Source organism: Lutra lutra, chromosome X (assembly GCF_902655055.1).
Source record: "Lutra lutra chromosome X, mLutLut1.2, whole genome shotgun sequence".
Taxonomy (NCBI): domain Eukaryota; kingdom Metazoa; phylum Chordata; class Mammalia; order Carnivora; family Mustelidae; genus Lutra; species Lutra lutra.
This window is the reverse complement of record NC_062296.1, coordinates 85290346-85317232: the sequence shown is the minus strand read 5'-3', so window position 1 is coordinate 85317232 and position 26887 is coordinate 85290346. Positions and strand designations below refer to the sequence as shown.

Below are 26887 nucleotides of genomic sequence, written 5' to 3'. Positions count from 1 at the left end.
TGGTTCTGGCTCAGGTCATGATCTCATGGGTTGGGGGACCGAGCCCTGCGTTGAACTCTGTCTGCACTCATGGGGAGTCTGCTTCAAGATTCTTTCCCTCTGCCCCTCTCCCAACTCATGGGCACATGTTCTCCTTCTCTCAAATATATAAATAAATCTTTAAATAGGCATCTCTCACTCAACATGTCCAAAACCAGAACATACCATGCTTATCCGATATGCTCTATCTTGAATGACATTACCGTTTACACCCAACTATCAAAAGTCAGAAATCTTGAAGACATCTTAGTACTCTTCCTCCATCCACATGTTTAACCAAGCCTACCTAAGTATTTCCTAATTGTATTCTTCTTTATGCCCATGAAATGACTTGGTTCAGATTCTCGTGACTTCTCCTGTAAGCTATAACATTAGCTTCTAAATTGGCATTCCTGGGCCCTTTCCAATCCATACTCAATAGCACATTATCATGATCTTTCTGAAATACAAACCATGTGGGGCACCTGGCAGGCTCAGTCTGAAAAGCATGTGACTCTTGATCTCAGGGTTGTGAGTCTGAGCCCCATGTGCTATGTAGTTATTACTTAAATAAATAAAAAAACTTAAAAAATAAAATGAAGTCCAAACTGTGATATGTCACTTTTCCTCTTAAAAATCTTCAGGGATGCCTAGGTAGCTCAGTCCGTTAAGCATCCAACCCTTCGTTTTGGTTCAGGTCATGATCTCCTGAGTTCTGAGACTGAGCCCCACATCAGGTTTCATGCTCAGTGGGGAGTCTGCTTGAAAATTCTCTCACTCTGCCCCTCCTTCCACTTGCACATGGTTTCTCTCTTCGCTCTCCAATAAATAAATCTTCAGTGATGCCACATTATCCATAGGCTAAAATCTAAACTCCTTGGCCTGGTTCCAAGGCCCTCTACATATCTTCACAGCCTCATCTCCTCTATTCTCCAACTATCATTATGGATTCAGCCATAATCATCATTTCAGGTCCCCAAATAGGTCCCCCTTACTGCCTTTGAAGAAGTTGATCTAAGAAAGGCCTTCCCTCCCCTGTCAATGGCTTACCTATTATACATTCGAAACTCTGCTCAATTATCAGCCCTGCAAAATTTTAGCACTAAATTCCCAGGCATGCCATAGGACCTAATGCTCATAAACCGCATTTACTGCATGCATCTCTGGCAGCACAGATATTACAACATCTTATCTTTACTTACATATCTGTCTGTCCCACCACACTGAATTCCTTTAGGGTAAGGAACTATGTAAGTTCGAACCATCATTATACCTCTAACATCTGGTCTGAGGCCTGCCACATAATGGGCATCCAATAAATGTTTGTTAAATGAATAAATGTTTAATATCCAAGTTTTGTCTCTGGTCATATATTCCCATAGAAACAATGCAGGTAGTTTACGCATCAAATTGACCACCATGGCTTGATCTCAACATTTTACAATTTTCTTGGAAAAATACACTTCACTTCAACAAAGTAGATTACAGAGGGAACATTCCTCAACTTAATGAAGGCCATATATGAAAAACCCACAGCTAACATACACAATGATGAAAAACTGAGAGCTTTTCCCCTAAGGTCAGGAATAAGACAAGGATGTCCACTCTCACCACTTTTATTCCACATAGTACTGGTAGTCCTATCCACAGCTTATCAGACAACAACAAAAAATAAATAAAAGGCATCCAAATTGATAAGGAAGTAGTAAAACTTTCACTACTTGCATGTGACATGATAGTATATATAAAAACCCTAACGATTCCACCAAAAAACTAGAACTGACAAATGAATGCAGTAAGTATATATAATCAATATACAGTAAATATACAATGTACAGAGATCCATTGCATTTCTACACACTAATAATGAAGTAGCAAAAAGAGAAATTAAGAAAACGATCCCATTTACAATTGCATCAAAAATAAATTCCTAGGAATAAACTTAACCAAGGAGGTGAAAAACCTGTACTCTGGAAACTATAAAATACTGATGGAAGAAACTGAAGATGACACAAACAAATGGAAAGATAGTCCATGCTCAGGGACTGGGAGAACCAATATTGTTAAAATATCCATACAACCCAAAGCAATCCACAGGTTTAATACAATCCGAATGAAAATACCAACAGCATTTTTCACAAAACTAAACGAAATAATCCTAAAATTTGTATGGAACCACAAAAGACCCCGAACAGTCAAAACAATTTTGAAAAAGAAGAACAGAACTAACTGGAGGTATGATTTCAAGATATACTACAAAGCTGTAGCAATCAAAATAGTATGGTACTGGCAAAAAAAATAAACACGGGGCGCCTGGGTGGCTCAGTGGGTTAGGGCCTCTGCTTTCGGCTCAGGTCATGATCCCAGAGTCCTGGGATCAAGCCCCGCATCTGGCTCTCTGCTCAGCAGGGAGCCTGCTTTCCTTCCTCTCTCTCTGCCTGCCTGTCTGCCTATTTGTGATCTCTGTCTGTCAAATAAATAAAAAAAAAAAATTAAAAAAAAATAAAATAAAATAAACACATAAATCAATGGAACAGAATAGGGCACCCAGAAATAAACCCACAATTAATGTGGTCAATTAATCTTCAGCAAAGGAGGCAAGAATATGCAATGGGAGAAAGACAAATGGTGCTGGGGAAACTGGACAGCTACACGCAAAATAATGAAACAAACAAACAAAAATGAAACTAGACCACTTTCTTATACGATACACAAAAATTAACTCAAAATGGCTTGAAGATCTAAATCTGACATCTAAAACCATAAAAATCCCAGAGGAGAGCACAGGCAGTAATTTCACCGATACTGCCCGTAGCAAATTTTTCTAGATTTGTCTCCTGGGGCAAGGAAAACTAAAGCAAAAATAAACTATTGGGACTACATCAAAATAAAAAGCTCTACACAGCAGAGGAAAGAATCAGCAAAACAAAAGGCAACCTATGGAATGGGAGAAGATACTTGCAAATGACATATCTGACTCCACCCCAGAACCCTGGGATCATGACCTGAGCTGAAAGCAGACGCTTAACCAACAGAGCCACCCAGGCACCCTAAATAAATAAAATCTTTAAAAAATAAAGAAATGGGATTCAAATTTAGGACTGTCTGACCCAAAAGCCCATGCTCTTTGCTGAAACTGAATACTATTTTTAATTAGTGAGGGGAAATAATGAAAAGACATGTCTTCCAATTAAAATATTTTCTTCTCTAAACTTAGCAAAACAAGATACAGAATTAAATAGTTGGTTAAACATTTCTTCAGGTTCAAATTTGAAGGAGCTTATGTGTAAACCACAAATAAAAATTTCTGAAGTAGTACTACAAACAAAGTATCAACATGCCTTTAATAATCCAATGTTTAGGGGCTTTCCTTTTTTTCAATTCTCTTGGCTAAATAAACCCTGAAGAAAAAAAAATCGCATCAAATAATGGAGGAACACCTTCTTTACTCTAAATTTTCTTGTGAGAGGTGCCTGGGTGGCTCAGTGGGTTAAATTTTCTTGTGAATTTTCTCAAAATCAAACATCTAATAACCTGAACACATTTCATGTCTATTAATTACTAGAATAACACAGTAAGAATACTTAAGTAGCTGGGACCAAAGCAATATAATTCTGTATACACGGAACAGAATACAACATATGCATCTGAAGACATCATCAGTTGGTCTCAATGACAACTGGCAATTAACATTTGATTTTTTAATTAAAATATTCTGAGGTTTATATACCCAAATATTAGCAGATGGCAAGAATACAAGCAATTTTTAGATTTTACTTTTATCACTTATCTTTGTTTTCGAAATATTCTACAATACCAATTTTGTCATTAAAAATATAAAAATGCCCCAACAAAGATAAACCTAGCCACTTTTTTGAATAACAGAACAAGTCATGTCCCTAAAGAAAGCAATTATTCAACATAAGCATTATAATATTTTATTTTTATAAAAAGCCATACAACTTGTACAAGCATACATGAATCCACTAAAAATAACAGTAGAGATACCCATGCAGCCTCCCTGCATACTGGCAGTGATCTTTAGAATCTGCACCTGTCTCCAGCAGTTTCAGAATTAAAGAGTAAACCCCCTCAGTAGCACAGGCTGACACAGCAGAATATAACTGTAAAAGCATCTCTATTGCCCAAGCAGTTGACCAGCAGAGACACGTGGTCTGTATTTCTTTTCATAGTAGCAGGGGTACTCTTGGTCTTGGTCAGACACCTCCCACAGGTGTCAGTTTATCACTCTTCCTTTTATCATTACTTAAAGACCTCTAAGATACTTTTCACTTTTCTCACTTTCTGTTATGCCTAAAACAAGCGTAAAAGTTCTTTTTGAGACCCTCCCTACCATTTCATTTTCAGAGTTTGTTTTACAACGAATCATTACATGGAAAAAGGATGGCAAACACTGGAAAAGTTACAAAGGAAAAAAAAAAGGTCTCTAATTTTTAGTGGTAGCTGTCCCCAGTTTTAATGACAATGGCACTGTCTTTTCATATTTTAACCACTGTTGGACCTATTCTAACTTGAATGTTCTATCCAGTTCCTTGCTCATTTACCAAAAAGAGATGGTTTAGTTGGCATGGCTGGTATCCAATAGTGTGAACAAGCCCAATCCTGTTGCCTTGGCTCCTCCATTGTCCTTTCTGAGTTTTGTTGGTGACCCAAGTAGGCTTCCCTCTCAAAACCAAGAGCCAGGGGCACCTGAGTGGCTCAGTGGGTTAAAGCCTCTGCCTTCGGCTCAGGTCATGATCCCAGGGTCCTGGGATCCAGCCCCGCATCAGGCTTTCTGCTCAGCAGGGAGCCTGCTTCCTCCTCTCTCTCTGCCTGCCTCTCTGCCTTCTTGTGATCTCTGTCTGTCAAATAAATAAATAAAATATTAAAAAAAAAAAAAAAGACCAAGAGCCACAGTTTTACAGTATTAAAAATGCTTTAGGGGCGCCTTGATGGCTTAGTTGGTTAAGCGTCTGCCTTTGCCTCGGGTCATGATTTCAGGGTCCTAGGATGGAGCCCCACATCCGGCTCCCTGCTCATCAGGGAGTCTGCTTCTCCCTCTCCCTCTGCTCCTCCCCTGCTGCTCATGCTCACGCTCTCTCTCTCTAATAAATAAATAAATCTTTTTTAAAAATAAAAATGCTTTAAACATACAATAAAAGGTGATTCCCACATATAAAAAACAAACCACTCACTCACAAAAGTAGAGATCTCATTTAAAAGAATTTGTTTTGGGGGTCTGACAGAGCATCCCCATTTTGGAAATGCTGCTATGTCTTTTCTAGGAGCTTTTAAAAATTACATCTGGATAACTGAACCAAAACCAATATACTGAGAGGCTTTGTAGCTTTGATTTGCTCTTGTCTCCCCCGTTTCAATACAGGGCTTGGAGATCTAAGACAAACAGATTCAAGAAGAGAGAAGAAACACTTCGTACACCTTACAAAATATATCTTAATCTGCACAGAATACTCAATCTTAAGGTTATTGAAAACTTACAAAAATGCTATTGGGAAAAATACCCCAAATGCAATTAAAAGGTCAAAGTATAGCTTGCTACCTTAAACAAAATACAAAAGTCCAGTCAAAGTTACTTATCTCCGTACCTAAATGACACTGCCTTTTTTCTTGGCATACATGCTAAATTAAAATAAAATCTAATTTACTGGCATTTATAAGGTTCTCCTAACCTGTTATGTAATTATGTAAGTATTCAGCCTAGAAAGGAAATTTTTAAAAGGCAAGAAGCAGCTAGAAATCACAGTTAAAATTTAGAAGGGTTTTAAGAGTGTTCTTCTAACAATTACTTGCTGATCACAGATGCTTTGTGAACTACTCCCTACAGCTTCATGGGGGGTGCTTCCCATGAAGACCATTATATTTCACAATCTCTACTCCTATCTGTTAACTTCAAAAGAAACCAAGGTTTTGGTCACAATGACATTAAAGAAGATGACAATTTCCAAAACCTTTAATAGTTTCAGAAGAAAGTTCACATGAAAAGAAGCAACTTCAGTTGTTTGGGGCCAATTCACAACTCATCTAACAATTCTGAGCTTTTAAAAGCCACTCAATTTTTAAATCATAGCATCTTTTTTCTTACCAAACTACTTCTCTAGAGTGACTTCCATTATGCTGTTAAAAAAAAATCATAGCGGTCACTGCTATAATTTCCACAAAATATACTAAATGTATTGACACAATATTTAATTAGCAAAATGTTATCTACATTTCTGTATCATAAAAATACTTCTAATAAGTCTCATATAACACTAGTGAAAAATCATGTCATATTCCTCAAGGCTATAGAAAAATACTTGACAATGCTCCTCATCACAAACTGGAGATTTAAATCATCAAGTTTGACTTACAATAGGGTTGTTCCTTTTTATTTTAAACCATTTTTATGCTAGAAATAACCAAAGACTAACTTTTCTCTTGTCCTATATAACAGTTTTTAGAAATGACTGATCAAATAATAGTACTAATAATTTCAATAATTAATATTTAGAACAAAAAAGAATTTTTTTGAGATAATTTGGAATATTTAGTATACAAAAGCTAACAAAGCAGACAATGAATTTCCTTAACCATACTTTAACTACAATATAAAGAAACTTTTGGGGTAATTCCTACCTTTAGAAATATTCCAGAGGAACAAGCTGTTGCTAGATTTACCATTAAGGTGTCTTGGGTTCCGCTTGATAGCCTTTCTCCTTTACCAGAAATAAAACTGCCTTTCTGGAGAAAGCGAGTTAACAACAAAGCCCATGTTGCCAGAGCAAGCCTGGATTTCTAGCAAATGGGGCTGAAGCTATTTGCATTTGTTGGTTTAAGGGGAGGAGGTGTGGGAGGAGGGACTAAGAAGACTGTTAAAGTAATTCCCATATTGTCTGTGGGCTGTATGGACAGTGATCATCAGTCACCTACTCAAACTCCCTTCACTCCTGCCTTCAGAGAAGAACCAAAGGTTACCCTGGGTCAGAGAATCTGGAAAGAAATGAGAAGACATGCAAAATCTAACTGCCAACCCATTGCGTCTGTAGACAAAGTTATCCCCGTTGGACTACATGTCCTAAAAATCAAGACGTTTCAAAAGTCTCAAGAGAATTTGTTAAAATATATCACAGAACAGAAACAAGAAAGAAGCTCCAGGCTCTGCTTGCAATTATTGCAATATAATTTAGCTGAAATACTCGAAACAGAGAAAGGACAATTGCTGGGTTTCTTTTTTCTCCAAGATACTTTTTTGCATCACAATAGCCATCTCATTTGCACAAGCAAAACATTTGTTCCAAGCTGTTAGTACCAAAAAGAAAATATCAGCTGTTTTAAATTTCATGGCTTTTGAGTAAGTAATTTGGGTTGATAGCATTTCTATTTCATTTATACCAAACAAGAAGAATACTAAATAAACTAAGTATATTAGTCTGTATTTTACCATAAGCTACTTTAAGGGCAAAAATCTAAACAAATGCTTAAGTGTTCATTCAGAAGCCAGTGGGATTGACATCCCTTGAACTTTTTACAGCCTTAATTATTTGTATCTCTTGTTACTTTTGGCCCACTATAACATAAAGGAAAAATGCAATTTTATGTGGTTTTTACTAAATATAACAATCCTATAAAAAGAGAGGAAAAGTTGTAAAGATACATCTTAAAAACTATAAAATCTTAATTTTAAAACTTAGAGAAAGGTGAAACCCAAGTTACAGAAACCACATACAACTCTATGCACATCTGCACAAAAAGCAAAAGCAGCCATAATTTCTTTTGTTTCTTAAAAAAAATGAGAATGAGGTGGGGGTGGGGAATACAGCACTTGTTTGTTCAATGGAAGCTTTGAAATGCTTCTCAAAAGACTAACTTTGAAACGGTTCGATAGGAAAATGCTCCATAGGAAGGACTTTACAAAATACGGCCACCATGTAAAATGACTAGTTTCAATTTTTAAAAAGATCGAAAGAGAAATTTCAGATTTTAAAACCCACACCCCTAAAATTTTAATCAAAAAACCCCTAAGCCATATATATACACCACACACACACACTCACACCACAAAATAAACCCACATTCAAAGCAGCAGCTAACAGTGCCCAAGATTTAAAAATCTGTTTGAAACATCTCACTTGAATCTTCAGAAGAAAGTTCCTATTCACACAAATTTTGTCTCAATTACCAACAAAGAAAATCTAATATGCCAGTTTTATCAAACATCATCTAAAGTGTTTTACAAAGTTGTGAAAGAAATGCCACGTTATCTCTGAGTTCCACCTAGTTTTAAAGCTTTTTCTGTGAGAGATGGGGGGCAGGAAACCCAGTAGTTGAAGGATTTTATCAAGAAATGAGTTAAGATAGTCACTGATGGGCTATAGTACCACTAGACAGGAATGCTTCTTGATTCTAGGTTTTCCCCTCCTCCACAGTTCCCTTTGGACCAGAGGAATTCCTCTAAACCCTTGGGATCCTGCAACTTTATACTCAAAGCATCTGGAAGTTTGCTGCCCTCCTTCCTGGTCTGTGTGGTCACAATTGCTTAAAAAATTAGGCTACAAGATGATACTTCGCACCAATGTAGGTCATTAATTTATAATCAGTGATGCATGAAGCTAAGTTAAATAAAACTAATTCATTAATTTTAGGAATTATGTAACTTCAATTTACATAGTTAACTTTAAAAGTATTTAAGTACCTCTAAAGCCAGGTAGAATGGTTTACAACATAGCAATTTATAAACAAAACTTTTTTTTTTAAGATTTTATTTATTTATTTGGCACAGAGAGATCACAAGTAGGCAGAGAGGCAGAAACAGAGGGGGAAGCTGACTCCCCGCCAAGCAGAGAGCCCCATGTGGGTCTCGATCCCAGGACCCTGAAATCATGACCTGAGCCGAAGGCAGAGGCTTAACCCACTGAGTCACCCAGACACCCTAAACAACAACTTTGAATATCCCACAATATGAGAAAAAAGTTAATATTAGGGCAAATTTTTCTAAGAATCCTCTGCTTCTGGGAGCACCTCAGTGGCTCGGTCAGTTAAGCATCTGCCTTTGGCTCAGGTCATGATCTCAGAGCTCCAAAGGGGGTTTGAGCTCCACAGGGGGTTTGTAGGGAGCAGGGTTCTCCCTCTCCCTCTGGTTCCCCACCCCCACCCTCACTCCCCATGCTCTCTCTTAAATAAATAAAATCTAAAAAAAAAAAAAAAGAATCCTCTGCTTCTGAGTATTTCTAATTTCTCAAGACTAGAAACCTACATTTCTTGTGTTTATAAATAAAATTAAAGAAGCAAAATAGTAATCTATTTGTCTAGAAGCCTTCCCAAATAAAGGATAAATTTAAATATTAAATTTTTTAAAAACCCACACATCGCCTTTAAAATAATGGTAATTCCAGTTCTGATTCTAAGTTGCTGGATTCCAGGTATTGCTCTTTCATGTATTTAATATGTGGACTTTAATGAGATGACTGGCTATAAATCCTGTAACTATATGTGCCAGAGACAAAACAAGGGCAATGTGAGAAAAAATCAAGAGCTTAGAGAGCATTCTTAAATTTCTATCATTTTTTCAGAGAGAACAAAGATATAAAATACAAAGGAGGTAGGGAACAAGTTGAAACAGAAAACAGCAAGATCAGATAAATTCTTCAAGAAGAAAAAAATCTACAATGGGCCTTGTTTTAGTTTACTTGACTCAGCCTTCTTTAAGTTGTCAAGGACATAGTAGCACACATACTTCTTTCCTCTTTCTCACCAGATATCCTATACAGGTCTCCAGAATAAATCTGATGAGCAGTGACAGCACCAACCAGAGGTGAAGGGCTTTGAAAGATTGTAGGGTCATAACAAGGGCCAAGAAAGGAAAACCTAAATAAACAGGAGGAAAAAAAGACACATAGCTTGCTGAATTTTCTACCTAAGTTAAGTTTCCCAGTGAATTTTTCTACCAATGATAAGCATAAAAAGAACTTGGCTGTTTCTGATTATAGAAGTGTTAACACAGGGAGAAAAAAAAAATTGACAGCCTAAGTTTTAAAGTGTAATAAACTTTACTACTATTCTTGAAAAACAAAAAAGCCAGTCAAGCTTTAATAAGTAGTTTTTTTTTTTAATGTAAAGTCAAATCAAGTGGCATTCATGGATGCCTCATTACATTTCTTTAAGAAGCTATGCAAGTGAATTATCTTTAGTCATTAAGTATTTGAAAAAGCTTTAAGTGTTATAACCGTAAAAAATGCTGGAAAAGCAGTTATATAAACATTGAACACCAAACATTTCCAGTGTGTTTAAGAAATATTCAAAATGGAAAAAAAAAGAAATATTCAAAATGGACAAAAACAATACAGATTTTTAAAAATTTATTAAATTCAATTCATTAACCATTATTTGTGTGCCTTTTGAAATTATTTAGCTAAGAACCTTATTTTAGACCCTTATATTATATAATATTCAAGTCAATAAAATTAATATTTCTGCACATTTTTAAAGACCATAAATAACATTAAAAAGCAAATGACTGAGGGGCGCCTGGGTGGCTCAGTGGGTTAAAGCCTCTGCCTTTGGCTCGGGTCATGGTCCCAGGGTCCTGGGATCGAGCCCCGCATCGGGCTCTCTGCTTGGCAGGGAGCCTGCTTCCTCCTCTCTCTCTCTCTGCCTGTCTCTCTGCCTACTTGTGATCTCTGTATCTGCCAAATAAATAAATAAAATCTTTAAAAAAAAAAAAAAAGCAAATGACTGAGAAAAAAATGTTTACTTTATGACACTACACACCATATACAAAAGTAAAACCAAAATGGACTAAAGACCTAAATGTGAGACCTGACACCATAAAAATCCCAGAGGAGAGCACGGGCAGTAATCTCTCTAACATGTACTTTAGCAACATCTTTCTAGATATTTCTCATGAGACAAGGGAGATAAAAGTAAAAAAAAAAAAAAATACTGGGATTACATCAAAATAAAAGGCTTCTACATAGCAAAGGAAACAATCAACAAAACTAAAAGACAACCTACAGATTGGAAGAAGGTGTTTGCAAATGGCATATCCAATATAGGGTTAGTATCCAAAATAAATAAAGAATTGATACAACTCAACACCCACAAAAACAAATAACCCAATTAAAAAATGGGCAGAAGATATGAACAGGCATTTCTTCAAAGAAGACCTCCAGATGCCAACAGACACATGAGAAGATGCTCAGCGTCACTCATCATCAGGGAAATGCACAACAAAACCACAATGAGATACCACCACACACCCGTCAGAATGGCTAAGATCAAAAACACAAGAGACAACAAGTGTTGGTAAGGGTGGAGAAAAAGGAACCTCTGTGTACTTTTGGTGGGAATGCAAGTTGGTGTAGCCACTCTGGAAGACAGCATGGAGGCTCCTCAAAGAGTTAAAAATTGGACTACCCTATGATCTAGTAACCTGTACTACTGAGTACCTGCCCCCAAAATACAAAAACACTAACTCAAAAGGATATATGCACCTTGGGTTTATTGCAGCATTATTTATTCAATAGCCAGATTACAGAAGCAGCCCAGGTATGCACTAATAGATAAAAGGATAAAGATGTGGTATGTATGTATACACACACACACACACACACAGAGCAGAGAGATATTATTCAGCCATAAAAAAGAATGAAATCCTGCCATTTGCGACAATATAGATGGAGCTAGAGAGTATAATGCTAAGTGAAATAAGTCAGAGAAAGACAAATACCATATGAATCATTCATATGTGGATTTAAGGAATAAAACAAATGAGCAAAGGAGAGACAAACCAAGAAACAGACTCTTAACTATAGAAAACAAACTGATGGTTACCAGAGGGGATGTGTGAAATAGGTGAAGGGGATTAAGAGTACACTTATCATAGGGATGCCTGGGTAGCTCAGTCACTTAAGCCTCTAATTTCGGCTCAGATCATGGCCTCAGGGTCCTGGGATCAAGTCCTGCATCAGGCTCCTCACTCAGTAGGAAGGCAGTTTGTCCCTCTCCCTCTGCTCCTCCCCCCTCATGCTTTGTTTCTCTCAAACAAATAAAATCTTTAAAATAAAAAAATAAATTAGAAAAGAGTACACCTATCATGATAAGCACTGAATAATGTACAGATTTATTGGATCACTATATTATACACCTACAACCGATATAACACTTTATGTTAACTATACTATAATTTGAAAAAAAGCAAATGATTAACTTTTTTTTTTTTACTTTTTGACATTTATTGCTATGTGCAATAAATGAAGCACTCAAAACAAATCAACAAGAAAGGAAACGATAAGAAAAAAGGGGGAAATGTAATTCATAGGAATATTATAAAGGGATATTAATGGCCAAGGTACATGGAAAAAAAAAAGATCAAACCTAACAATTTAAGAAATGAAAATTTTAAAAACATTTTTTTAAAGATTTTATTTGTCAGAGAGAGAGAAAAAGCACACATAAGCAAGGGGAGCAGCAGGCAGAGAGAAGCAGGCTCCCCAGAGAGCAAAGAGCCCAATGCAGACTCTATCCCAGGACCCTGGGATCATGATCTGAGCCAAAGACAGATGCTTAACCGACTGTGCCACCCAAGCGTCCCTTAAACACATTTTTTAAATTAGCAACAATAATAAGATAATGCTCAAAGATGGCCAGAGAAGGAAAAAAACCACTTTCACACACCTCTAACAGGAATGGAAATGGGTATTTGTCAACCTAACAAACATATCCCCTAACCCAGCAAACTTATTCTATGGAAACAGAGATATGCAAAGATATATTCATCATATCATCTATGTCAAACAAAAAAGAAGTTTGGCTAAGTTATGGTACACCCATATGATGTAATACAACACAGAAATATAATTTTGTAGGGATATATTTTACATGGGAACACAATCACATTGTATCACGAAAAAGTAGGTAAAAAACCAGTATATGCAGAATAATCCATTTTCAAAATAAAAGTAATTATTTTAAAGTACAAATGTAACCTACAGCACGTTCTTCTTTTAAAAAAAAAAAAAAAGGCCACAGGGATGCTTGGGTGGCTCAGTCATTAAGCATCTGCCTTTGGCTCAAGTCATGATCCCAGAGTCCGGGGATCAAGTCCCACATCAGGCTCCTTGCTCATCGAGGAGCCTGCTTCTCCCTCTGCCGGCCACTCCCCTGCTTGTGCTTGCTTTCTCTCTCTCTCTCTCTCTCTCGCTCTCTGACAAATAAATAAATAATAAAATCTTTAAAAAATAAATTAACTAAAAATTAAAAAAATTTTTTAAAGAAGCCACAGGTAAAAGCAAAAGTTCCCTTTACCACTCAACACCCCTTTCCAGATATAATTGCTACTACCGATTTGATATATAGCCTTTCAGATCTTCTCTATGTATGAATATAAATACATCTACAGTTACATATAGAAATACATATTTGTTTTGACTTAATGGTATTACATCGTATGTATTTTGAGGGGTTGCTTTTTTCACTTAACACATCTTGGAAAGCTTTCTTAGTAAACAGAAATCCTCTCATTCTTCTAAATGGTTCTATATTATTCTAAAGAATAACTATACTGGGGGAACCTGGGTGGCTCAGCGGGTTGAGCCTCTGCCTTCGGCTCGGGTCATGACCCCAAGGTCCTGGGATCAAGCCCCGCATCGGGCTCTCTGCTCGGCGGGAAGCCTGCTTCTCCCTCTCTCTGCCTGCCTCTCTGCCTACTTGTGATCTCTCTCTCTGTCAAATAAATAAATAAAATCTTAAAAAAAAAAGAATAACTATACCACAACTCATTTCAACATTTCTCTATTGACTTGGCCATGTGTGTTCTAAAGCTATACGTATAAGACAAAAAGAAGAAAAAGAAGTATGAAGCCAAATACAAATCAAACTATTTGTCATAGTTATCTCTGCATGCTTTCCTCAATTCTTCACTTTGAGCATTTATTACTTTTTTTCTATTAGAGAAAAACTGTTATACTAAAATAATGAAAAATAATTTTAAAGTAATATGATTTTAGAATATATCACATTACATCTAGGAAATAATATTTTTATATTATAGCTATCACTTAATGAATGATTATTGACCAAAGTAAATGTTTTCTCTACTCAAAGAGTATTTCACCTCATGTAGTAAGAACAGCAATAACCCTATTAATCTATGTAATGAATGTAATGAATAAGCAATGCTTGGAAAAAAATAAAAATGAATCATTTATGAAATATCTTTGGGTGAGTATCAATTAACAATCTTTAACCATACTTTTCCCAGAATCCCAAGATTCTTCTGAGGACTTCTGTGAATCTTTACAAAACTGAATGTGGCAACAGCAAGCATATCTTTGTTTCTACTCTAACACTTCCAAATTCTACTTACACATAGTTTGTATTATTTGTATTCATAAAGCAGTCATGAGAAATGCTTTAAAATGTCAAATTATTTGTGCTGTTTGAAATTCTTAATGATGATAAAATAGTTAAAATGTAATATGAAACATTTAAAGTTTTTCATACATAAAAATAAACAAATCATCATTTGTATATATGTGCTTCTGCCAAGATATCAAGATTCAACAAAACCTATACCTAGAAGTATCAGAGTAAAACTGAAAAACACCAAAGATGATGTGAAAATATCAAAGTAGCTAGAGAAAAAAAATAACAGATGAGTCACAGGAAAAATAATTAGACTGACAGTTGAATTTCTCAATAGCAATGGAAACCAAAAGGTAAAAGAACAATATCTGCAATGTACTGAAAGAAAATGTCTGTCAATCTAGAGCTAAACACCCAGAGAAAATGTCTTTCAAGGGAGGAGTGGAAATAATGACATATTCAGATGAATGTAAACTGAGAAGGCATGCCACTAGCAGACCACCCACTAAAGAAAAATCTGAAGGATCTATCCCAGAGAGAAGAGAATTAATCCCAGATGAAAGGGTTGAGATGCTAAGAAGGAATAAACAGGGAAGAATATGTTGAATATGTTGGTAAATCTCAACAAATACTGACTATATGAATAATAATAATAGTTAATAGTTTCCTATATAATTAATTAAAATATACAACAGTTGAGTGCCTGTGTGGCTTAGATGGTTGGGTGTCCAACTCTTGATTTTGGCTCAGGTCATGATCTCAGGTAAGATCGAGCCCTGCGTTGGGCTCTGCGTTGGGCATGGAGCCTACTTAAGATTCTCTCTCTCCCACTCCCCCTCCCACACTTCAAAATAAATAAAATAAAATAAAATATACAACAATAACAACATGAATGTGAAGAGGATAAATAGGTACAGTGTTCTAATTTCCTTTTATTATCTTAGTACAGAATAAAGACATTGATCAATTACAGAATTCCATTAAATCAAGAAAGCATGTTAAAATTTTTTCTTTGTGGACTTTTTCTTTTTTTTTTTTTTAAAGATTTTATTTATTTATTTGACAGAGAGAGATCACAAGTAGACAAAGAGGCAGGCGGAGAGGGAGAGAGGGAAGCAGGCTCCCTGCTGAGCAAAGAGCCCGATGCGGGACTCAATCCCAGGACCCTGAGATCATGACCTGAGCCGAAGGCAGCGGCTTAACCCACTGAGCCACCCAGGCGCCCTGGACTTTTTCTTTTTAAAAGATTTTATTTATTTGACACAAAGAGAGAGATCACAAGTAGGCAGAGAGGCAGGCAGAGGGAGAAGGGGAAGCAGGCTCCCCGCTGAGCAGAAAGCCCAATGCGGAGCTTGATCCCAGGACCCTGAGATCATGACCTGAGCCGAAGGCAGAGGCTTAACCCACTGAGCCACCCATGCGCCCCAGCATGTTAAAATTTTTAGAGTATTAAAAGAACAGAAAATATAACATATAACTTCCAAACAAGAAGAGGAGAAAATGGAATAAGAAAAAATAACCCAAAAAGGACAAGAAAGGAAAATAAAACATAGAAAAGGCAGGACAAATAAAAGCCCTAAATAAGGTGGCATACTGAAAACCAAATATGTCTGTAATCACAATAAATATAAGTAGTTTAAAAGCTCCAGTTAAAAGACAGACTGGCTGACTAGCCAAAAAATCAAAATCCAACTATTTACAAGAAATGAATCTTTTTAGATAAGACTAGATAAATGTTGAACATTAGAAACAGAGAGACCAAGAACACCAACTAAACATAAGCTGGTATAGCTACATTAATATAAGATAAAGCAGATTCTAAGGTTAAAAAAAAAAAGAGTCACCATAAAGAGGATTACTACAGAAGATTCAACTGACCAGGACACTACAGCAGTTCAAAATTTGTACATACCTGATAACATAGACACAAAAATAGATAAAGCATAAAGTAAACACTAGAAGAACTAGTGCAAAAACAAACTTGTAATCATAATGGAACCTACAGAGGAAAAACAATTCGAGTAACATCAAACCTCTCAGCAGAAACCCCAGAAGCCAGAAGGAAGTTACACTACATTTTTCAACGGCTTAAAGAAAAGAATTTCAGCTTTTCCGCTAAGGTCAGGAACACAGCAGGGATGTCCATTATCACCAATGCTACTCAACATAGTACTAGAAGTCCTAGCCTCAGCAATCAGACAACAAAAGGAAATTAAAGGCATCCAAATCGGCAAAGAAGAAGTCAAACTATCACTCTTTGCAGATGATATGATACTATATGTGGAAAACCCAAAAGACTCCACTCCAAAACTGCTAGAACTTGTACAGGAATTCAGTAAAGTGTCAGGATATAAAATCAATGCACAGAAATCAGTTGCGTTTCTCTACACCAACAACAAGACAGAAGAAATAGAAATTTAGGAGTCCGTCCCATTTACAATTGCACCCAAAACTATAAGATACCTAGGAATAAACCTAACCAAAGAGGCAAACAATCTATACTCAGAAAACTATAAACTACTCATGAAAGAAATTGAGGAAGACACAAAGAAATGGAAAAATGTTCCATGCTCCTGGATTGGAAGAACAAATATTGTGAAAATGTCTATGCTACCTAAAGCAGTCTACACATTTAATGCAATTCCTATCAAAATACCATCCATTTTTTTCAAAGAAATGGAACAAATAATCCTAAAATTTATATGGAACCAGAAAAGACCTCGAATAGCCAAAGGAATATTGAAAAAGAAAGCCAAAGTTGGTGGCATCACAATTCCAGACTTCAAGCTCCATTACAAAGCTGTCATCATCAAGACGGCATGGTACTGGCACAAAAACAGACACATAGATCAATGGAACAGAATAGAGAGCCCAGAAATAGACCCTCAACTCTATGCTCAACTAATCTTCGACAAAGCAGGAAAGAATGTCCAGTGGAAAAAAGACAGTCTCTTCAATAAATGGTGTTGGGAAAATTGGACAGCCACGTGCAGAAAACTGAAATTGGACCATTTCCTTACACCACACACGAAAATAGGTTCAAAATGGATGAAGGACCTCAATGTGAGAAAGGAATCCATCAAAATCCTTGAGGAGAACACAGGCAGCAACCTCTTCGACCTCAGCCGCAGCAACGTCTTCCTAGGAACATCACCAAAGGCAAGGGAAGCAAGGGCAAAAATGAACTATTGGGATTTCATCAAGATCAAAAGCTTTTGCACAGCAAAGGAAACAGTTAACAAAACCAAAAGACAACTGACAGAATGGGAGAAGATATTTGCAAATGACATATCAGATAAAGGGCTAGTGTCCAAAATCTATAAAGAACTTAGCAAACTCAACACCCAAAGAACAAATAATCCAATCAAGAAATGGGCAGAAGACATGAACAGACATTTCTGCAAAGAAGACATCCAGATGGCCAACAGACACATGAAAAAGTGCTCCACATCACTCGGCATCAGGGAAATACAAATCAAAACCACAATGAGATACCACCTCACACCAGTCAGAATGGCTAAAATTAACAAGTCAGGAAATGACAGATGCTGGCGAGGATGCGGAGAGGGGGAACCCTCCTACACTGTTGGTGGGAATGCAAGCTGGTGCAACCACTCTGGAAAACAGCATGGAGGTTCCTCAAAATGTTGAAAATAGAACTACCCTATGACCAAGCAATTGCACTACTGGGTATATACCCTAAAGATACAAACGTAGTGATCCGAAGGGGCACATGCACCCAAATGTTTATAGCAGCAATGTCCACAACAGCCAAACTATGGAAAGAACCTAGATGTCCATCAACAGATGAATGGATAAAGAAGATGTGGTATATATACACAATGGAATACTATGCAGCCATCAAAAGAAATGAAATCTTGCCATTTGCGATGACGTGGATAGAACCAGAGGGTATCATGCTTAGCGAAATAAGTCAATCGGAGAAAGACAACTATCATATGATCTCCCTGATATGAGGAAGTGGAGATGCAAGATGGGGGGGTTAAGGGCGTAGGAGAAGAATAAATGAAACAAGATGGGATTGGGAGGGAGACAAACCATAAGTGACTCTTAATCTCACAAAACAAACTAAGGGTTGCTGGGGGGAGTGGGTTTGGGAGAGGGGGGTGGGGTTATGGACATTGGGGAGGGTATGTGCTATGGTGAGTGCTGTGAAGTGTGTAAACCTGGCGATTCATAGACCTGTACCCCTGAGGATAAAAATACATTACATGTTTATAAAAAATAAATTTTAAAAAATGGAAAAAAAAGAAAAGAACTTTCAACACAGAATTCTTCTATATCCAGCAACTATCCTTCAAGAATGAAGGGGAAATAAAGACATTCTTGGATGATGGAAAACTAAGAATTTGTTGCCAGATGACCTACCATAGACGAATGACTAAAAGTTCTCTGAAACAGAAAGGAAATGATTTAAAAAAAAAAAAAAAAAAGGAATCTGAAAATCAGGAAGAAAGAACTGAAATGGCAAAAATGTGGGTAAATATACTACTTTACTTCTCCTGAATTTTCTAATTATGTTTAGCAGTTGAACAAAAATTGTAACACTATCTAATTCATTCTCAACGAATGTAAATAAGAAAATTTTATTATGAATGAGGGAGGGTAAAGGGATATAAACTGAAGTAAAGTTCCTAAATTTCACTTTAACTGGTGAAATGCCTAGTGGGATAAAGGACAGAGGAGGCAGATCTCAGAAAGTATCCACAAAACCACATTTTTAAAAAAGTGCTCTGCATCTATTTACTCAGCTCTCTAAATCTGGCTTTTCAAAAGTAGTCTAGCAACCATGGTTTTACTTAAGGCCTCTAATGAGCTCTCCTCTCCTCCTGACGTTTATGCTGTACTTGACAGTGTTGAATACCTCTTAAAATCTCTCATCCCCTGTTGTTAGGGAAACCAACCTATTAACTCTCCTACATTTATGTATACTTTTTCTCAGTGTCCTGAATTGATTCCTATCTTCTAGTCATCCCTTATTTTTGTGTTTCTCAAAGTCTGGGCCTCAAACCATGTGCAGAAGAAACACCCGAGCCCCACTCCAGACCCACTGATTCCAAGGCATCAGCCTTTGAATAAGTTCCCCCTCCCACCCCGCCAAAGTGATTCAAGTGTGAAAATTGTTTTAAATATTCACCCACAGGGTTCTGTCCTTGGTCCTTTTCTATTTCTGTTACACATGCACAATTAAAACCACACCCAAAACTTCCCCCACTTACTGCTATCAGTTGGATGTGTAAGCTGTCTACCATCGGCCCCTGCCCCAGATAGCACCTATAATCCTACCTGACACAAAGGATATTTATTTGAATGAGCATGATGGCTCTCAAACCTGCTTTGTCAATTAAGACCTATCTCTTTTGGACTCCATACCTGTATGTGCAGCTATCCAACAGATATGTTCACCTGGTGTCCTAAGTTACCCTGAATTTGTTAGGATTAAGTTCAGCCAACAGTAACAGAAAAACCTAAAAGAATAGTTTACTCATAGAACACAGAAGTTTATTTCTCTCAATAACAGTCTGGAACAGGCCAGTATGAAAATTCTGCTCCACAAAAAGTCTCAGGGATTTTGGCTCCTTTCTGCTTTCCACTCCACTATGCCTAGAAGATGGTCCCCATTTCATGGTTCAGGATGGAACTCCACCCAAAACAAGCACATAACTAGCAGCAGGACAGATGCAGAAAGAAGGAAGACAGAAGGGTACATTCATCTCTAATATACTTCCTATAAGTAGAACATACTAGCTCTACTTTTATCCCATTGGCCAGGACTTAGTCTTGTGGCCATATATATGTAACTGCTAGGGAGGCTGTAAAAGTAGTCTTCATGTTAGGCAGCTGAACTGTGTTACTACGAAAAAAGGGAGACTAGATAGTAGAAGACAACAGAATTCTTGGCCATGCATTCCAAAGTCACCATGTTCCAAACTGAACCACCTCATTTTCAGAGTAAACTGTGTGATTTTATACCTTTGTGATGTGTCCACCCTACCCGTATCTCTATTCCGCCTGGCAAACTCCTCCTTTCTTAATACTCATATCATGTGTCTTTCTGTTAAGCATTCCTTTACCCAACCACTTTTCCCTCCAGCCTAAAAAAACTGGATGTCTTTGGGCCACTTTCGTATCTAGCACACATCTGTATTTTTGCATTGCTAGTTCTGCATATATACATATTTTTTTAAAGCCTATTCTTCCATTTATCCTTCTTTGACTAGAAGGTAAACTCCTTGAGGGCAGAGACTGCCTTAGTATCATACATACATAAGATCTGAAACATATTAAATTTTACAAAAATCAGCCATTAATATCTACTTCCTAGAGTTATGGCAGCAGGGAACTGGTAAAATAGGTCCCTGAAAAGAAGGACAACATCGTATGTAGTATTGTAATATAATGGGATGTGTTAAAGTCCCAAATCCAAAAAGATTCTAACAGCAGTTACAAGAATATGACTATATGCTTTTATCTAGCCATTGCTCTCATGCTACACACATTACTTACACATTTTCTACACTCACCTTTTTTTCTGGTCTAAATAAATTTTAGTTGGATAAATTTTAAGTATGTTTACATTTGATTCTACTAGTAAGTTTATCTTTAACTTAAGCCAATGATTAGGTTCTATGCTTAGATCCCACTTAAATCTCAGCACTTATTCCATCACAGAAGACCAGGTTAGGCATGTCTAAGCTTTTGGAAGAGTCCCTAAGGAACCTCAATATTTGATGATTTTTTTCGGAAAGAAAGTATCTAGATGATCATAGAATTCAATTTAGGAAGAAGCACAGCATTACAACTGATAAACAACCGACTATAACAACATGTTAATCTTCCATAATCTAAAATTTTCGGTGACATAGGCACCTAGGTGGCTCAGTCGGTTAAATGTCTGACTCTTCAGCTCAGGTCATGATCTCGGGGTCATGAGACCGAGTCTCATGCTGGGCTCGGTGCTCAGCAGAGAGTCTCCTTGAGAGTCTCTCCCTCTGCCCCTCCCCCAACTCACTCACACATTTTCTCTCTCTCTCAAATAATCTTTTTTTAAAATAAATAAATAAATAATAAAATTTTCACATGCAGACAGGTAGATTTTACTTAAGACTATCAAAGTATCAGTTTAACGTGAAAAAACTGACCAAAATTATGCAAAATATGTATATAACAGTTGTTATGCCTTACCCTTTAAAAACTACCATTGAGATATAAACAATGGAATACTATGTGCAATTTTAAATTGAATATCAACTATAAAGATAGCTAAGCACCCCAAAATGCTTACAGTAGCAAGGCGTCAACGGCCCAAGTGTGACTTGTAGCTTGCCCATATTCTCCAATGTGGACTATCAATTCAGATTATGATGCTGAGTTGGCTCTCAAAAATTCTAATCATTTCCCATCTTCTACCTCCAGTTCTCTAGCCTAAGCAGTGCCCTTCCTGTTCTGTCTGCTGCTCCAGCTGAGCAAAAGTCCTAACCTCAATGCCAAAAGCAGTTAGAACTAAATTTAATAAAATAAAAGAGTATGTAGTCACTTATTATCTTACCATGAGTTCCTGGTGGTTGTAATACATCTCCTGTCAGGCGACACCACCCAACTGGGAAAATATCTCGACAATCGTACTTGCACCAATAATCAAAAGCTCCACTCCAGCCATCAAATGTGATATAAACTTCATCTCCTCTAACATCTCCAATAGTTGCAGGGCAGATCAGATAAGGGTTCTTTTTGTCTATAGCTTCAAGTTTCATTCCCACTTTAAAATTATTTAGAGGTGGCTTTGGTGGTTCCTACCAAAACATTTAAAAAAAAGTTTTTTGTTAAGATATAATAAGAAGCATTTGCTCAACTGTTATCTCACAACTTTTAGCAATCAAAAATTAAACTCCATGTTTATCAATTAAATACAGGAAGAAAACTTTTCTCAGAGATCTCTCTGAAACTCTGCTCTACATGTCACTTACTCTGGAGCAGAGCCGAGAACCTGGAAGGAAACAAAACCAGACTGATAGTAATTCATTCAGTCATCTAAGAAATATGTGTTATATAGTATATACCAGAAATTGAGGATTCATTAGTGAACAAAAAAATAACAAAGATCCCTGCTCTGGTGGAGCTTACCTTCTAGTGGTGGTGGTGGTAGTGGTTGGGGTGCGGGTAGGGGAAAAAGAGACAAGCAATCAACAAGAAATGTAGAAAGAGGGACTCAAACAAACCTAACAAATGTATAAATTATAGTGTATGTTGAAAGCTGCTAAGTCCAAGGAGAATAAACAGCAACAGATAATATCTTAAAAGAAAGAAAGAAAGAAAGAAACCACCTCCAAGTATAAAATGCAGACACAAGAACATGAAAGTCATATAATCTGGGGTCATTTATGATATCCAATCCAGAAACCAATATTTAAAAAGCATACTTTAGTTATAAAAATTTAAAGCATGCAAATGCTAACCTGATTCTTAGAAAACCTAAGTGCTATGTTAAAAGCAACACCTTTTCTTTCAATTTGCTTTTTATTCTAGTAAATAGCACCATCATCGACCCAGTCACCCAAGCCAAAAGACTGGAAATAGTCCTAGACCAGGGGTTGTCAGCCCAACTAAACATCAAAACACTTGAGGCCACACCCCCAGGATATTGATTGAATTGGTCTGGAGTGGGGCCCAGACATCAGCACATTTTAATTACCCAGGTAATCCTAATGTGCATCCAAGGCTGAGAACCACTGTGCTAGACACATCCTATTCCCTTAACACTCACATTCAAAGACCAAGACCTGCCAATTCTATCCCTTAAATCCCTAGGATAACGACATTAAAAGTCAACCTTCGATCATTTAGTATATGCCAGGCACTGTTCTAAATGTTTTTCGTATATATTTAATTCTCACAACAACCCTATAAAGTCAATGCAATTATTATCCCCATTTTATAGATGATAAAACTGATGCACAATTGCCTACGAATATACCAGAAGTATCAGAGCTAGATTTTAAACGAAGGCAGACAACTCCTTGGAACATACTACCACATCACCTGCTTGGACAACTCCAACTGATCCACTTCAAAGCCCAGATCCCCTGGTCTCTTTAAAGCTTCCCTGGCCAGTTCCTGCCTACTCCTACGGCCCCTCAATGGAGGTGCTCTTGCCTTCAATTGCAAAACTACTCTTGAAATGTGTTTACTCCTCTGAGACTAAGGGATTCTCAAAAGAAAATATATCTTATTCATATTATTTCCAACAGAGTACTCAACAGCAAGATCTTTTCTCTAAAAAAATGAATTAACCAAGTAATCACCTGAAGAACAGTAAACAAGCTTTAAACTAATTCTTTCACTAAGATAAAATTTAAAAATATATCTGTTGGTTGATTCCTTTATAAATGTCCCCTTTAAACCCATCTCATTGTCCTGTACTTTCCCAGTGATACCCTTTATACCCTTGAAGTCTTAAAGTTCCTCAATTATAAGTCTTCAAAGTCCTTTTAATTACATAATCTTGATTTGATTCTTAAAAAACACCCAAAAGTCAGCAGGCCAAAAGTCAGCTTGATCAAAGATCAAAGTTATTTGATAAATAAGTAGCTGGTAAGTAAGAAGCAGAATTACTGCCACTTCATGAAGGGGCTAAAGGTTAACTAACGGTTACTACATAAGGAAGGAAAAAAGGGAGGTGGATTTAACAAAACATAACTTTGGCAGTTGATAAACTTGTGCTGCACGTGCACAGAACGGAGGAAATATCCAAGGCACACATAAGGTTCCTAGGGCCTTACACGATCATATAACCAAATAAGAATAAGACTTTCTGTGGCAAAGCGAACTAAATTCAAATGGCAATATACATTTTCTGCTACAAAACAGAATTAAGACAGGAATGAACAGGAAAGAGAATTTTAAGATTCAAGCGATAATCTAAAAAGAGAACCCAAATGCAACAGTAGGTCATCAATGCCACTATTAGCTGACAGGTTAAAAAAAAAAAAAGATTATGGACAAAATGTAATTTATTCTCTAAGATTTTCATATTGTTTATTAATTCTTCTACATTTCATGAATACGCTATCAAAGTGACTTACATCAGTATAGCCATACAAACAAATATTAACAGAGCTCTGGAAGAAAACCATTATTGATTTTTTAAAAATCAAAGGAACTGCTCCTTTTTCATAAATAAATGGAAGGGTTTTATCTCAAAAAACAAGCTACCTCCAGATTTAGATAACTGGCAAAATGGTTCCCTCTGCTGTCCACAAAAGGTAATGATATAAAGTTGCTTTTAAAAATGTTTTTAGGGACGCCTGGGTGGCTCAGTTGGTTAAGCAGCTGCCTTCGGCTCAGGTCATGATCCCGGCGTCTTGGGATCGAGTCCCACATCGGGCTCCTTGCTTGGCAGGGAGCCTGCTTCTCCCTCTGCCTCTGCCTGCCACTCTGTCTGCCTGTGCTCACTCTCGCTTCTCTCTCTATGACAAATAAATAAATAAAATCTTTAAAAAAAAAAATGTTTTTAAAGAATATGGTTTGCCATCACCAGTTCTTGAATTACTTCCTAAACACAAAGATATAATTTGTAGGGGTGCCTAGCTTGCTCAGTCAGTAGAGAATGCAAATCCTGGTCTTGGGGCCCTGAGTTCAAGCCCAACGTTGAGCAGAGAGCTTACTTAAAAAACAATTGGGGTGGGGGCGCCTCAGTGGCTCAGTTGGTTAAGCAACTGCCTTATGCTCAGGTTATGATCCTGGAGTCCTGGGATCGAGTCCCACATCCATCCGGCTCCCTGCTCGGCAGGGAGTCTGCTTCTCCTGCTGACCTCTCTCCTCTCTTGTTCTCTCTCAGATAGATAGATAGATAGATAGATAAATAAACTTACATATATATATATATATAAAAGCAAGAGCTTAAAAAAAAAACAAGGGATCATTCTTTTCACTGTGAGAAAAAAATTATTCTTTCTTAGAAGGTAGTAAAGAATGCTCTTTTAACCCCTCTCCTTGCCTACCTACATACAATACGGTTCTCCTTAAAGGATATTTCTTCTCATATCCCACAGACTCAAGCTAGTGTGAGCATCATCTGCATTACCCCTTTGCCGCCATATTGCCGCCATATTCTTACCCCTGTAACCTCATGGTTCCTACTCTCCCTTTCTTCAGATCTTCATTCCAATGGCATCTTCTCAGCAAGACCTTCCTGGCCACCTATCTAAAATGTCACCCTCCCTTTTCCTTAGCAGGTACAACCATCAAACATAATACAGACTTTATTTACTTTGCATGCTTTATTATGAATTTCCCCAGCTAGAAGGCAAGCTCCGTAAGGACAGGAGCTCTTTTACTGTTTTGTTTATGGCTGTATTCCCAGAGTCTACTTCTGACCACAGACTTCTATCCTTAACTTTTACTTCCTTACTTTTTTAATCAACTACTTCTTTGATCTCATCAAAAATTTTAGTCCCTTGGGCGCCTGGGTGGCTCAGTGGGTTGGGCCGCTGCCTTCGGCTCAGGTCATGATCTCAGAGTCCTGGGATTGAGTCCCGCATCGGGCTCTCTGCTCAGCAGGGAGCCTGCTTCCTCCTGTCTCTCTGCCTGCCTCTCTGCCTGCTTGTGATCTCTCTCTGTCAAATAAATAAATAAAATCTTAAAAAAAAAAATTTTAGTCCCTTAAACTTCATTTATTTATTCACAAATATGTACAAAATGCCTACTAATGCCAAACACTACTAAAGGCTCCTAATAAACATTAAGTAGAGAAACAGACAGATATCTCCCCCTTGTGGTATTCACATGCTAGTAAAGAGAAAGATGAGAAACACCATAACATAAGCATATTTATCGAAGTTAGAAATGACAAGTGCTTATGCAAAAAAACAAAGTAAAGCAGAGTAAGGGAGATCCAGAGAAAAATGTATGGAGGGGCTGTGTTAAACTTAAACCAGGGCGAGGCACCTGGATGGCACAGTCGGTTAAACAGGGCGAACTCTTGGCTTCAACTTAGATGGTGAGATTAAGCCCTGTGATGGACTCCATGCTCAGGGCAGGTTCTGCTTAAGGCTCCCTTTGCCAGCCCTTCCCACCCCACTCTACCCTCTGGCACACATTCTCTCTCTAATAAGATCTTTTAAAATAATAATAAATAAACAAATTTTTAAAAGAAAGACCTTTTTTTAGGATTTTATTTATTTGAGAGAGAGAGAAGGTAGGGGGAGCACATGAGTTGAGGGGAGGGTGGAGAGAGGGAGAAGCAGACTCCCTGTTCAGCAGGGAGCCCGATGAGGGGCTCCATCCCAGGACCCCGGGATCATGACCTGAGCCAAAGGCAGATGCTTAACCGACGGAGCCACCCAGGCACCCCACAAAGAAATACTTTAAATAGGGTAATCAGAACAAGCCTCATACGGAAGATGACATGTGAGCACAACCCTAAAGGTGATTACTAACCACACAGTTACCTACAGGCAGAGAGAACAACCAGCGCCAAGTCCCTAAA

General features: G+C 37.3%; 1 protein-coding gene across 8 annotated transcripts in view; it reads right to left on the bottom strand.

Moving 5' to 3' along the window:
* The window catches only part of SCML2 (Scm polycomb group protein like 2), a 97686-nt gene that overhangs the window by 28010 nt on the left and 42789 nt on the right, over positions 1 to 26887 (bottom strand). For all 8 annotated transcript variants that reach the window (XR_007124815.1, XM_047716328.1, XM_047716329.1 and 5 more), the window contains one exon: positions 21950 to 22193. Coding sequence is in view for 7 of the 8 variants with exons in the window: in XM_047716328.1 (XP_047572284.1) it covers positions 21950 to 22193 (244 nt within the window). In the remaining variant the exon portion in view is untranslated. The remainder of the gene's footprint in view (positions 1 to 21949; positions 22194 to 26887) is intronic.